This window comes from Pyrgilauda ruficollis, unplaced genomic scaffold (genome assembly GCF_017590135.1).
Source record: "Pyrgilauda ruficollis isolate IOZ18807 unplaced genomic scaffold, ASM1759013v1 scaffold10, whole genome shotgun sequence".
Taxonomy (NCBI): Eukaryota; Metazoa; Chordata; class Aves; order Passeriformes; family Passeridae; genus Pyrgilauda; species Pyrgilauda ruficollis.
Genome location: NW_024508101.1, coordinates 8,860,881 through 8,874,097, shown reverse-complemented (window position 1 = coordinate 8,874,097; position 13,217 = coordinate 8,860,881). Strand labels below are relative to the sequence as shown.

Below are 13,217 nucleotides of genomic sequence, written 5' to 3'. Positions count from 1 at the left end.
AAAGTATTTTACCCCTGTTTCAGTTATGTCCCACACATCACTCCTGCTGAAAAGTGTGTTTACCATCAGTGGTGTGGGGATGTCAAATTTGATTTATACACTAAAACCAGAGCCTGGACTACAGTGCCACGGTGTCGGTGTCACACAATCATTAAGACACTTGCTAAGCAAAGCCACCCTAACCTTGCAGCTGTGTCCCCTGCCTTTGCTTGCCAAGGTGGCAGAGTTCAGGGCATGAGGCTGCCATTAGGTACATGTACTCTCTTCCCCAGGGGTGACATCCCCAACTATGAACCATCCTGTTCAGGACAGGGACCCTTTCCTGCTGGAGCTTGAGCCTTCAGTGAAAGGGGATGCAGCACCCTTGGACCAACACTGCCCAAGGGACATCCGTGCTGGGGTGGTACAAAGCTCCACCAAAGAGCCCAAGCCAGGCCAGCACCAGCTGGGACACACTAGCTGCTGCTGCTGGCTGTGCTTGGGAAGGTGCTGGCACATGGCATCCCACCACCACACATGCTGCCCAGTGCCCAAGGTGAGCCACATGCCCCCTCCATTTGTTACAGCCTCAATGCGTTGTGCATTAACCACCACACAATTTCTTGTACTTCCCATTTACTTATATTTTCCTCGTGGAGCTCCAGATGTGCCTGGGGATGTACAGCTCACCCCACCAGCCCTCACCCACCCTCAGACGAGGCTTCTTGCTGCCAAGTTGTGGGGCATGACCTTGGCAGGGCTGTGGGAGCAGTGCTGCCAGCAAAGCCTTGTGCTGTGCCCCACAGTCTCCAGCCCAGACTGGGCAGGGAGGCCAAGAAGCCAGGCACTGCAGGGAAGAGCTAAGCCCGTGTATTTCACAGCCCTCCTGTGTGCAGAGGGCTGAGCTGACAGCTCCACAGTTCACGGTTTCTCAGTTGGGAGCAGTGACGCTCAGGGGCTTCAGACAGGCAGGGAAGAACCGCCCAGCCCACGGGCATGGCAGGCAGCGCCTACACCCCGTAGGTGCCCCGCGGGGGGATGAGCCCAGCAGCCACCACACGCCTTTCATTCATTAGGAAGTTGAAGGTTGCACATGCATTCGCCTGTGAATAGAAAAGGGAGTGAGTGAAGCTCCGGCCTTCAGAAAGGAGACTTGGCCCTTCCCCACATGGCACATGACCCCCTCCCTCCCTCCTTCCCTCCCTCTCAGTGGGGTGCTCCCTGTGCTCACCCTTACCGTGTCCTGCACCTCCACAGCAATCCCGCACTCCCGCATCTGCTTCATCGTGGTAGGGTGGAGCCGCTCCACTCTGTCCCCTGTGCCCAGCACCAGGATCTCTGCAAGCAGGGCAAGACAAGGGTGGGCAGGGCAGCATCCGAGCTGCCTCGGCCAGAGCGGCCCTTCCTGCGGGCACCAATGGCTCCCGCACAGCCACCCCGACCGGAGCCCGAAGGGGGGGCCGCCCGCGCCCCTCCTGCCCCGCGTACCTATCTGGGGCTCCAGCAGCCGGAACAGCGACAGACTCTCGAGCGAGATGTCCCGGTGGGAGCCAACCTGCGGGGACACGGCGGGCGCTGAGGGGAGCGGCCCCCGGCGCGCGGTGGCGACCGGCAGCCCCGGCCGGCACTCACGTTCCACTGGAGGATGCTGCGGGGCAGGACGGCGCAGGGCCCCACCACCAGGTCTCCGCTGATGGTGAAGCCGCGGGTGCTGTAGCCCTCGATGAACATGATGTTGGGGGACTCCGGCTCCAGCATCATCACCCGCGTCCGCTGGTACATCTCATCATCCGCCGGAGTGAGCCGGTGACTCCGGAACGGCGCTCTGCGGGGAGAGTGAGCAGCTGGGACACGGGGGACCCACGGACACCTCCCGGACACCCTACTGCATCCTACAGGCACCTCCCCCGGTCGCAGAGCAGCCGCGGTGCCGGTTGCCGGTGCCGGTCCCTGCCCGCCGCCCGCCCCACCGCCGGCACGAGCCGCCGCAGCGCCGCCATGGCCGCGACACCGCCGGAACCGCCGGGCGGCCCCGCCCCCGCCGCTACCGCCCCCCGGCGGCCGGGGTCGGGACAGCGCCACCGGGGGAGCGGGATCGGAGCGGGGCTCCCGGGGAGCCCTCGGGGTCCCCCCGCCCGGGGTCCTGAGGCACAGGAGGGCAGCGACACTATAACACCCGCTGCCTCCGGGCCCGGGCGCGCCCCGACCTGCAGAGCCCAGGTGGGCGCCGGAGCGAAACCGAAAGCGGCCGGTGGCGGGGCGGGAACCGCACGGCGAGAGCGGGGTGCGGGGTGTCCCGCTGGAGCCTCCCCGGCCCCGCCGCCCCGGCCCCGCCGCCGGGAGGGGCTGCGGACCGGCCCGGGCTGCTGTGCCGAAAGCTGCGGGGCCGGAGGTGAGAGGGGAGCGGGCGGCTCCCCGGGCGGGAGGGAGCGGGCCCGGGTCTCGGCTGCGCTCCTGGCCCGGCCCCGCTGGTGCCGCAGGGCTGCCCCAGGCTGGTCACGGCGCCCCGGTTCCCCGAGTGCCCCACTGCGGGCGGCTGTTGCCAGTCGGGGCTGAACCCCCGGAGCCGCCGGCGGGACCTTCCGCTGCACCCTCCCCTTCCTCCTGCCGCGCACGGTGAGGCCGGTGGCACTGCGGGCTCGGAGGTGCCCTGGGACAGGGACCCACGTCCCCGACCTGTGTCACCCCCCGGGGCCAGCCGTAGCCTGACTGCGGGGGCCACCGGGAAGCTCCCTGGCAGTGGCGCCGGAGCATTTCCCGCCACCGTGCCGCGCCGGAGTCATCAGGAATTCCCACAGCCGGCAGCCTTGGCCAGCGCAGGGTCCCTGGGATCCCCGGGCAACACCGCGAGAGCTCCGCATGGGGCCGGTGGGGTTCCCCACGAGGTTTGAATTCCCCCCCTGGCGTCGCCGAGGGCTCCTCGCCGGGGCGGGGGCTGGAGGCGCTGGCAGCGGCGGGGCCGTGCCGCCTCTAGGCGCAGGTGCCGGGGCAGGTGCCCTCCCTCGGGGACGGCTCGTGTTTCCGGGCCCCGTCGGGGGCTGATGGGCTGGCACCAGTTGCTCCAGCCCCACCGGGGCTTTGTTCGGAGCAGTTTCCTTTTGGCTCGGCCGTGCCGCCCTCCCCTTGGCACCCGGCCCGCGGCGCGGGGGGAGCCGGCAGCACAACCCGGTCTCTGCCGGCACCCCCGATCACAACGGCCCGGCAGCGGCTGCCACTCATCTCCGCCCCGCTCCCCGCCGGTAAGTCGCCCTCTCCCCTCTTGGCCCACCGTCTGCCCCAGGCTCGGGGTGGCATGGCCGTGGTGCCCGTGCCCATCCCTCCGCGGCGCCAGCGCGGGCAACGGAATCCCAAAAGCAGCTGTCCCCGCTGTGCCCAGCTGCCCTGGGGTTTCGTTACCCGCGCTCCCGCCACCGCCTCGCCCCACACGCCCCCCACCCCTGCCCACCCCCCTGTGCTGGGCAAGAGCCGCGTGTCCCACTGCAACCCCTGCCGGGGCCACTCTGGAAACGGGTGGTGTCGGAACGGGGGATCGCCGGTGCCCAGCCTCGTGGCTCAGCCCCTGCACCGGGCTGGGGGCTCTTCCATTTCTTGTGCTAAAAAACAGCTAACAGCTAAAAATAGCAGCTGGCTTCCTGGGAGAGTACGGGGAGCACGGCTGCTTGGCCGCAGGGTGGATGTGGTCCCCTGCACCACGGTGGCGCAGGCAATGTGATACTGCCAAACTTCCTGCCCATGCCGGCTCTCCTGGCCCTTGCAGCACCCCAGTGCCTGCAAGGGTGGACAGGATCCAGCCCCTGGAGAGAGATGGCTTTGGAATGACACGATCACTCCCGCTGAGCCAGCAGCCAGAGAGCCATCGGGGATGTCGTGTCTTTCCAGAGCTCTTTCGGCGCCTCCGAGAGCCCTCCCCAGGCCACTGCGCTGCCAGGCCCACGTGGGCGGCCTGCGGGACGCTCTGGGGATGTGGATGGATCCAGCCTGGACCCACCTTGAGTGGACACAAGGTCCAGCAAGTCCCCCTGGCCGGGCAGGGGTTCTGGGCAGCTCCTGCCCTGCGGACAGTCAGCAGTTGGTCTGGTGTGAGCAGCGATTCTCAGATCACCTCTTGGCTGTGGGTGGTGCAGGGAGCATCCACCATGGCACGGCTGGGGGACCTGTTCTCACTCCTGCCCTGGGGCTGCAGATTCTCACTGGCTGTGGGCTGCAGCCCTGGGGCTCCAGACCTGCCTGAGGAGCCCCAAAGCCAATTGTTGCATTCCTGGAAGAGCCCATGCAGCAGGATCTGCCCTCACCCTGCTCCCCCCCCTTTTCCCCCATGCACACAAGCCCTGGAGGAACCGGTTTGGGCCCTGCGGGCAGAGCTCCTTCCTTTCTCCCCACCCCTCCACCTGCCTTAACGGGGAGGGCAGGAAGGGCACGGTAGAAAGGGAAGGCATGGTAGAAAGGGAGGTCCCTAGCTCCGAGCTGTGGTGGGGTTTGGCGCTTCCTGCTCCCCGTCAGTCAGGCTTGGTGCCGTGGGGCTGGGGGTGTGCTGAGCCCTTGCCCTGTCCCCAGTTCAGCAGCCTGGCACTCTTGTCAGGGAGCTGGCTAGCAGTGTGAGCTCTCTGTCAGGTCTGCGCTCGAACCATCGCTGTGGAGCAGCTCATCTCTGCAGATGTAATCAAGACCATGATGGCGTGATCTAATCGCTTCCATTTCCTTCTTCCTGGGGCCGATAAGCAGGATACTGCTCATGTGCTGGACAGGAGAGCAGCCCACTGGGGCAGGCCCAGAGAACATCGCAGGGTGTGCACCCACAGCTGCTCATCTCTGTGCCACGCAGAGGCCATGCTGCAGGCACGTGGGTGCTGCTGGTGTTCCTCTGCCATCGTGTCACAGCCCAGCCAGGCCCTGGGGCTCATGGTGGACAGCTGGACTGGCCAGCCGGGGTCTGCCAGTGCCACCATGCCCACAGCTCAGGTCTGCCTCACACACTCCAGCCCATCCCAAGCTCCCTTCCCAGCACAGTTCAGGCTGCTGGACCTGCTCCTAGGGCCCCTTGTTGTCCCTGACAGCCCAGACACCGCTAGGCTGTGCTCTGGGCTGGGCCATGCCCACGGCTGCGCTGCACTCCCTGCCCCGGGCAGCCTGTTCCTGCCCAGGCCTCTCTGACTCCCACTCGGTTCCTGAGGGTTTTAGGTCTGGGCTTCCCAGTTTTGGAGACGTTCCTGCCCAGGCCTCTCTGACCCCGGCACGGCCTCTGGCTCCTGCTCCCACTCGGTTCCTGAGGGTTTTAGGTCTGGGCTTCCCAGTTTTGGAGAAGAGCAAGTGCCTACACACCTCAGGATGACACCATGGCCCCGCTGGGGTGAGGCTGAGCGGGACTGAGACCCTCTCGGGCCATTCGGGGTGCCTGGTCGCAGTCCTTTGGTCCTGACCTGACACACCCATCATGGCGGCGCCCGCTGCCCGCCACACCCACCATGGTGTCTCTGCGCCCGTCCCCCCAAGATGGCCGCCCTGCCCGGCCAACGCGCCCGTGACCAAGATGGCCGCACGCAACATGGCGGCACCCTGGGAGATGCGTGACGTCACTTCCGGTCGCGGTGGCGGAAGCGCGCGATGGGCGACGAGATGAGCGAGGGCCGCCCGGGGGTGGCGGCGACGCTGCGGGCGCTGAACGGGGCCCTGGGGCGGCCCGCCGCGCTCTGGGTGAAGGAGAACGGCGCCCGCAACCTGCGCCACCGGGATTTCCTGGCGCCGCGGGCCGCGCTGAGCGCCGCCTTTCCCGGCGGGCAGGTAGGCCGCGCTGCGGGGGCAGGGCTGGGTCGGGAGCGGGATTTGCGGGAGCTGTTTGATGGCGGCGGGGCTGGAGCTGCCTCTGCACGTGCAGCCCGGACCCCTCCTCGCCCTCCGCCCGCAGGTGCCCCCCGAGGCCGTGTCGGCGGTGCGGTCGCTGCGGGGCCCGGCGGTGCTGCCGCTGCGGGACTGCCGGCAGACGCCGGCGGGGCTGGCGGTGCAGGTGCACCGCCCCGAGGCCTTCCAGCGCCTGCTGCGGCCTCCGCCCGGCCCGGCCCTCCCCGCGGCGCGGGCGGGCTGCGTGGTGCTGCACTGCCCGGCCCTGCGCGGCCCCGCCGCCCTGCGGCCCCGCCACCTCCGCTCCGTCCTGCTGGCCGAGCACCTGGCCCAGCTGCTGCGCGCACAGGGGTGAGTGCCCCCGGCCCGTCCTGCTCCCGGCCCCGCGCCGCAGGGCCCGCCGCTCCCAGCGCCTGCCTCGCCCTCTCTCGCAGGGTCGACGTCCGCCTGGTGCCTGCCCTCAGCGAGGAGAGCAGCTGGGACGTGCTGCGGCAGCTCCGCATCTGCTGGCCCTCCGGCTCCGCTGGCTCGTCCCTCGCTGAGGCCATCTCGGCCCTGAAGGCAGCGCTGGGCCGGTGCCCCTGTGCCTCAATCTGTGAGCAGGGGCCAGGCACAGCCCAGGGTGGCATCTGTAAGGTGCACCTGAAGAGCTTCGTGGAGCAGCAGGGCTTGTTGGGCTACGACCCCAATCTAGATGTGCTTCTCGGTGAGCCTCACGTGTACAGCAGCTCCGGTGTGGCGGTGAGGGTGGAATGGGTGCACATAGGCCTGTTTCCTTCAGCTGTTTTTAACAAAAATAAGGTGGGGTGATGGACACAAATGGCTTGCCCCTCTTGCTCCCCTTCAGTCTGGTTTGAGCCTGGGGCAGACTCTATGGTGGGGGGTGGAGAACCCCATGTCCTGTTGTGTGTCCCTCCTTCTTTCAGTGACAGAGAGGACACTGCAGTGCTTGGCTGAGCTGCAGGAAGCTGTTCTGCAGTGCCCAGTGAGTGACCCTACAGCACTGCCCGCCTCTCTCTTCCCAAGTGTCCTTTCCTTCTGCCAGGCTATAGGATTGAGCTCCCTGTTGTGCTCTGCTGCAGGCCAAAGGCCAGAGCAGTTGCTGCAGCATCGTGCACGTGGTGAACTGTGAGGAGGAATTCCAGCAGCAGCAGCTGGATGTGCTCTGGAGGATTTTGGATCCGGGAGCCCACACAGCTTTGCAGGTGAGCAAGAGCAACCTCTGGCCCTTCTCAGTGTGGCCCCCAGCATCCATCCTTGGCTCATGACTAGGTTTAGAACAGGGCTGGATTTCAGTCAGTTCCCAGCCTCAGCCTCTCTGTCTTTCAGAAACATCTTGTCTGTGGGCCAGTGAAGGTGACCAACCCCTCATCACCCATTGGGGCAGACCAGTACTTCCAGTAAGTTGCTGTGCAAGGCACCTGCTGCTTTCTCTGCTGCTGAGGCTCCCTGTGGGCCAGCTCTGCCCACAGCAGCTGGCTCTGTCTGTGTTTCTCCCAGGCTCCGAAAGCACCAGATGTACGAAGCCTCCGTGATAAAGTATGGGGAGCTTGCACAAGGTGAGAGCTGGGGCTCCATGCATGCTCCATCCCATCTTCATTGCTCCCATGAGTCCACAGCCAGGGGGGCTGCACCTACAGGGTGCTCCTTCTCCCCTCCAGGATTGAGCCAGGTGTCGCCCTTGCTTTGGGAAGACATCTAAACATCCAGGGCACCGGCACAGAGCAACTCCTTCCGATGGGAGCCAGGGCTGGTGGTGTGCTGGTCCTCAGCTACTGCCTGGTCCTGGCAGGGGTGTCCTGCCTGGGTGCTGGGGGTATCAGTACATGGGAATGGAGCAAGCTGTGCCTGATGGCACCTGTCTTCTGCACAGATGAGGCCTGGACAGAGGTGATTGATACCCTGACAGTGGCTGCCATCAGGTTTGAGATGCTGAGCACTGCTCACCGGAGTCAGGTAGGACAGCAGCTTGCATGGAGCCAGGACTGGAAGGTTGTGGGAAGAGTGGAGTGCTGAGCAGCCTGGACTGTGACTTCTCCCTGCCCTCAGATCACCCTGGACCTGGAGAACAGCAGCATCTCCACAAAGGGAACGAAGAGTGGTGCCTTTGTGATGTACAACTGTGCCCGACTGGCCACGCTCTTCAGCACCTTCCAGCAGGCTGTGGAGCGGGGTGAGCACCAGCCCCACCACCCTCCTCTGACAGCCACTTCTGGAGCCACAGGGGCTTCTTTGGGCACAACAGTCTCCCTGCTTTCCAGGCACATACCCACCTCTGCCACCAGTGTCTGAACTGAACTTCTCCTGCCTCCGAGAAGAGGTGAGTGCTGAGACGAGGAATGGGGGGATCTGTGCACCCTCGGCTCTGGTGATGGATGCTACTGGCCCAGGAGGATCTGACATTTAGACATGTAATCCCTTCACAGGGTGAATGGCTCCTGCTCTTCAACTATCTCCTGCCCTTCCCTGAAGTCCTGCAGCAGGCAGCACAGCTGCCCGCACCCTCCAAGGGGATCCGGATCACTGCCAACACAGAGACAGTAAGTGCCAGGTGCTATAGCGTCCATGGATGCTGCTCCAGCAGTCCCAGCCCAGGGCAAAGCTCCATGCCAGCAGATGCTGCCCATCAGTGAGCAACATAGGGACATGCTGAGAGAATGGATGGCAATGCCCCTGGGGCAGTTCCTGCTGTGCTTGGGGTGGGTGAGGGCCCAAGACCAGCCAGAATTCACTGTGCCATGAGACTGTCTCTGCCTTGTAGGTGTGCAAGTTCCTGATCCAGCTCAGCATGGATTTCAGCTCCTACTACAACCGAGTGCACATCCTTGGGGTGAGTTAGGTGTCCCCGCCTGCAGCCTTGTGGCCCTGCAGTCCTTTTGGGCTGCACTGCTCTTGGGGGGCAGCCATGTGGGGAATGGTGCCAGGAGTGTGATGGCCCCCTGTCCCAAGCTGCCTCTCTCTTTGCAGGAGCCATTCCCTCATCTCTTTGACCAGATGTTTGCTCGCCTCCAGCTGCTGGGAGCAGTGAGGGATGTGTTCCACAGTGCCCTGGCAACCCTGCACCTCCCTCCTCTGAGCCAGATCTGAGCCACCCCTGAAGAGCTGCACCATGGTGTGACAGTCACTTGCACACCACGCGTTGTGGGGGGAGAACAGGGCACAGTCTCCTGGCAGGGCAAGGGGCTGCTCCAGTGGCAGGCAAGGCACAGTTCAAGTTCAGCCCCGTGGAGACGCTTCCCCTGCCCATGGTGTTTAGGGATTGGTCTGTGCTCTCTGCAGCTGTGTCCAGTGTGGGACATGGATGCCCCTCCACATCCACACCAGTAGAAGGGAAAAGAGCTCCCGTGGCACCCCAGAAGCTGGGCTGGGAGTACTTGGGAGGTGGCAGCAGGGACCAGTCACCACAAAGACAGACAAATGCCAACTTCACTTCCCTCAAAACTTTATTGAAAGGTGCTCTGTGCTGGCAGGGAGCTCCTGAGGCTCCTGGCTCCTGTTGGGCTCTGAGCCAGGCCCCAGTAGTTGGGCCCAATACACTCGTTGCTGGACAACCCCTCTGTGTGTCTGACCTCAGGGTTGTTTGTCCTTCCTTCCTTTCTTTGGTCCGACTGTCCTGGGTCCTGCTGCTATGCAGGAAAAACCCACTTGGCCTGAGGGGGGTGCTATTTGTGGACAGCGCAGCCACCCCCACGCCACAGGGGTGCTGCTGTGGAGGATCAGTGTCCCTGTGCATTTCAGCACTATCCTCAGCTCTGCAGGGTCGGGACTGTCACGCGGGGCTCTGTCCGTGGACACACAAGGCTGCAGCCCACCATGTGTCACACCAGTCCCTGACCCTTCCTGGCCTCCTGCTGCTCCTCAAGCTCCCTGGGCTGGGCCATGTCCTCAATACCCTCCTAAGCAAGGTTCCTCTCTGAGACCAAGACTGGAAAGCTGACATGGGTCCTTCACACCTTGCAGAGGAAGAGCTGCTCTTGGGCAGTGGGGACTAACAGCCCCACTTCCTTACTGCATGGGGAAGCCCTAGGCTCGTCCAGGAGAGATCACATCTGCCTTCTTCCCAGAGACCATTGGCCTTGAGCACCACAACCATGGCATGTGCCTAAAGGAGCCAAGTATGCTTGTCCCCTCAGGACAAGACACATGAGTGTGCAGGCTGGAGGCAGGGACCGCAGTGATGGGCAGAGCCCAAGTGCAGGGTGCCCTCTGAATGCACGCAGGGACCTGGATGTGTCACACACCTGCCCCATTACTGAGGAGCCTCTTGTGGAGGAGGTTTGGAGGAGGCTGTGCCACACAGCATCTCCAGGCCCTGCCCACAGAGCACGCAGTAGTACCGCAGCTCGCCCCCAGCCTCCAACACCTCCCAGCAGTCCAGCTCGGCTAGGTCAGGCACATGGAAGAAGGTGGTGCTGAGGGGCACCAGCTCCCCTGGGCACAGCTTCCACAGCGTCAGGCGCTGGTCCACTGAGGCAGAGAGCAGCAGGTCTGGCCGCAGCACCCGAATCCCCGTCACATGGGCAGCATGGGCACAGGGCCTGGACACCCGCTCCAGGACCTGCAGGCAGGTCCCTGCCGTGGCCTCACCCCTGCCCAGGGCTACCTCCAGCAGGCAGACATGGATGGAGCCATCATCACTGCCACTGGCCACCAGGTACCGTCCCTCGGGTGTCTCGCGGATGTGCAGGCTGTTCACTCCGCAGCTGTGGGCCATGATGGTGACCAGGGGGGCATCCAGGGCTGGGTGAAGAGGCTGGGTCAGGACAGCAACGCTCACCTTGGTCAGAGGGAGCAGAAGAGCTGCTGGGCAGCAGCACTCACCCAGGGGCTGCATCTCTTCCTCTGCTTGGTGCAGGGCATCTGCTGCATCCATGATGGTGCCACTGATGTCCCAGAAGGCAATGCTGCCATCAGTGGCTGCACTGCACAGGAGGTGCCTCCTAGAATGGGGGGTGTACAGGGAGTTTCTGGCTGCAGCCCTGGGGGTTCCATGGAAGTGGCAGAACAGCCCCCAGGGCTTAACTTTTCCCTTCCCTCTGCCTGCTGAGCTGCCATCCCTGCAAGGACAGACATTTCTCCCCAGAGCCCATCGATTGCAGCCCAGCATTCAGGGCTCACCTCTCCCCTCCTGCCCATGTGTGCAGGAACGCTTCCACCTTCAGCACACAGCGCTGGTGGTGAAATGACTCTGCCACCAGCACCAACTTCCGAGCAGCCTCCAGCAGCCCAAAGATCCTGTAATGGAGCAGAGGGCAGCTGGCTGTGGGAGAGTAGGAGCTTCTGGCTCCACTGCCCCATTTCCCACCATGCGCTGTCTCATGGCCAGCTCAGAGCAGGCCACATCCCATGACAGCAGCCTCCTGTTCTGAGCCTGCTCTGCTGCTATCACCAGGTCTGTTCTCCCTGTCAGGCCCCATGATGGCTCCTCACCGGACTGATCCATCACTGCAGGCAGCAGCCAGGAATTTCCAGGGTGTTGGCAGCTGCTTGGTGCTCGTCCCAGGCACAACTGACAGGGACATGTACCTGCAGCAAAGACACAACATTCACCAACACCTCTGTGGCCCCATGGAGGTGGGTGGCCCAGGAGAGCAGCCCTGAGCCCTTCCCTAACACCAAAAGCCTCTTGAGACCCACAGGGCACTGTACACCAGGAATCACACATGAAGCCACGCTGGCCTCAGCTGAACCTGCAGCTGCACAGAGCAGGTATTCCAGTGGAGGCCCCTGCAGTTCCCACCAGCCTCCCACACTCTGATCACTACTAATCCTGCCTTGGGCAGTTTCCGATCATCACCTTGTCTCTGGGTCCATCTTGACAAGCTTGTGCCTGTTCTTCTTCTTCTCCCAGTGCTTGTCCAGCCGGTGGGAGGCCACATGGATGACCTGGCAGGCCACAGCACTCTGAGCCACCGTGTCCCCAGTGCACAGCAGCCGGTAGCACTCAATCTGTGCGCGGCCGCCTGCAGAGAAGAGCAGGGCAGACAAGCCCTCATCACCAAAGCCCTCATCTCCAGGTCCCATGGCGAATGCCAACGTCCTCACACTGGAAATGTGGTCACTGAGGCGGGCAAGGGGCACAGCTGCCCGAGAGCTCTCACTGAGCACCAGGACACAGGCTGTGGTGTCCTCACTGCCGGTGACAAACACATTAACGGTGGCATGGCCGGGCACCTCCAGGGCCCCCAGGCGCCGCACGCAGGTGATCTCCCGGCCGTGCAGGGATGCCAGCAGCACTTGCTGCTCGCAGGGCTCGGCCTCACGGTGGTACAGCATCACATCCCCAGACTTGATGAAGGCAAACACCTCGGCCAAAGGGCTGCTGCAGTAGCTCCAGGAGCGGTGCCCGCCCCCACAGGGGATGCAGTGGATGTTCTCACCAGTCCTGCTGCTCCACACCACGAAGTTGTCAGCGTGAAAGCCCAGCACAAGCAGGTCCCCATCCGATGTGAAGCGCAGCTCCTCAATCCATTGCAGCCCTTTGCAGGGCCTGTGCTTCTGCAGGACCTCCAGCTGCTGGTCCCGCAGGCGGAGCTGGCGGTAGACACCATCCCGGCCAGTGCTGTAAATATACCCACTGTGGGTGGTCACAGAGGTAACTCCTGTCTTCCCGTGGAGTCCAAAGAGCACTGACAGTGGGGACTCAAGAGGAAGAGCCCCTTTGTGCAACAAGCAAGAGGGTTCCAGCTCATTTCTGGAGTCCTCAACAACGGGGTCAGTGCTACCATTGACAATGCTGGTGCCTTCTGCAGCCCACCCCGAGGAGCTGCTGCAAGGGAAGAGGAGGAGGGAGCCCCGGCGGTCCCCACAGACCAGGAGCCTTTCCTGGGGCAAGAAGGTGGCACAGGTGTGCCAGCGCTGCTTGCAGGGGGGCAACAGGTACCGACCCATGAGCTGCACCCAGGGTGCCTGCCCGGGGCGGTGGGTGACGTCCAGCCAGAGCATCTCCCCGTCGGGACCGGAGGCCAGAAGAGGAGCAGCGGTGTCGGGGGGCAGCCCAGGACGGGGAGCCCAGCTCAGCCCGTGCACGGCCCCCTCGAACAGCGTGAGCTTGGCGGCGGCCCCGGGGCGGCTCAAGGCGAACAGGAGGAGGCGCCCGTCGCCGCCGGCCACGGCGCAGAGCGTCTCGTCCCATCCGTGCAGCGGGGCGGCCGCCAGCACGGCGCGAGGCCCGCTGGCAGCGGGGTGCAGCACCGGCGTCCAGCGCCCCTGAGCCACCTCGAACGCCGCCAGCCCGCCCGCCTCGTCCAGCACCAGCACCCGCCGCGGCCCCACCAGCAGCACGGCCCGCGGCCGCTCCTGGGCCCCCAGCGCCGCAACCGCGGGGACCGCCTCCCGCCGGGGCTGCCAGAGCCGGACGCCGCCGTCGTCGCCGCCCGTGGCCACGCGGCCTCCAGCGGGGC

The 13,217-nt window shown here is 64.5% G+C and overlaps 3 protein-coding genes across 5 annotated transcripts in view; 1 reads left to right on the top strand and 2 right to left on the bottom strand.

Annotated features, from left to right (window-relative positions):
• Positions 1–598: 598 nt before the first annotated feature.
• Positions 599–2,101, bottom strand: NDUFAF3 (NADH:ubiquinone oxidoreductase complex assembly factor 3). Of its 2 annotated transcripts, none has more exons than XM_041461510.1 (5): positions 1,882–2,101; positions 1,612–1,804; positions 1,468–1,534; positions 1,217–1,317; positions 599–1,082 (listed from the first exon to the last, which is right to left on the bottom strand). In XM_041461510.1, exons 1-5 carry the CDS (start codon positions 1,977–1,979, stop codon positions 990–992), a joined length of 552 nt encoding a protein of 183 aa, XP_041317444.1. In that variant the 5' UTR covers positions 1,980–2,101; the 3' UTR covers positions 599–989. The 2 variants fall into 2 exon arrangements, with proteins under 2 accessions (XP_041317444.1, XP_041317452.1); XM_041461518.1 differs by having other exon boundaries at positions 1,930–2,012.
• A 3,123-nt stretch (positions 2,102–5,224) lies between these two features.
• Positions 5,225–9,372, top strand: DALRD3 (DALR anticodon binding domain containing 3). 2 transcript variants are annotated; one of them, XM_041461393.1, is made up of 13 exons: positions 5,261–5,757; positions 5,882–6,165; positions 6,249–6,520; positions 6,741–6,799; positions 6,897–7,019; positions 7,144–7,214; positions 7,315–7,373; positions 7,688–7,770; positions 7,864–7,987; positions 8,076–8,134; positions 8,241–8,354; positions 8,576–8,644; positions 8,782–9,372. In XM_041461393.1, the coding sequence occupies exons 1-13, from the start codon at positions 5,581–5,583 to the stop codon at positions 8,899–8,901; spliced, it is 1,614 nt and encodes a 537-aa protein (XP_041317327.1). In that variant the 5' UTR covers positions 5,261–5,580; the 3' UTR covers positions 8,902–9,372. The 2 variants fall into 2 exon arrangements, with proteins under 2 accessions (XP_041317318.1, XP_041317327.1); XM_041461384.1 differs by having other exon boundaries at positions 5,225–6,520.
• Positions 9,240–13,217, bottom strand: part of WDR6 (WD repeat domain 6) — a 4,991-nt gene continuing 1,013 nt past the window's right edge. Inside the window, exons 3-7 of the mRNA XM_041462216.1 lie at positions 11,612–13,205; positions 11,245–11,340; positions 10,933–11,049; positions 10,636–10,754; positions 9,240–10,554 (exon numbers count right to left, since the gene is read on the bottom strand). Of these exons, the coding sequence (XP_041318150.1) occupies positions 10,064–10,554; positions 10,636–10,754; positions 10,933–11,049; positions 11,245–11,340; positions 11,612–13,205 (2,417 nt within the window). The 3' untranslated portion in view covers positions 9,240–10,063. The remainder of the gene's footprint in view (positions 10,555–10,635; positions 10,755–10,932; positions 11,050–11,244; positions 11,341–11,611; positions 13,206–13,217) is intronic.

Bases quoted from the DNA above. Each gene is read 5' to 3' on its own strand.
- DALRD3 (XM_041461384.1), top strand. From the start codon at position 5,581: ATGGGCGACGAGATGAGCGAGGGCCGCCCGGGGGTGGCGGCGACGCTG. The intron at 6,521-6,740 runs GTGAGCCTCACG...TCCTTCTTTCAG, and splicing joins CAATCTAGATGTGCTTCTCG to TGACAGAGAGGACACTGCAG. The intron at 7,374-7,687 runs GTGAGAGCTGGG...TCTTCTGCACAG, and splicing joins GTATGGGGAGCTTGCACAAG to ATGAGGCCTGGACAGAGGTG.
- NDUFAF3 (XM_041461510.1), bottom strand. From the start codon at position 1,979: ATGGCGGCGCTGCGGCGGCTCGTGCCGGCGGTGGGGCGGGCGGCGGGC. The intron at 1,535-1,611 runs GTGAGTGCCGGC...GTGTCCCCGCAG, and splicing joins GCAGCATCCTCCAGTGGAAC to GTTGGCTCCCACCGGGACAT. The intron at 1,318-1,467 runs GTACGCGGGGCA...CCCTGCTTGCAG, and splicing joins GCTGCTGGAGCCCCAGATAG to AGATCCTGGTGCTGGGCACA.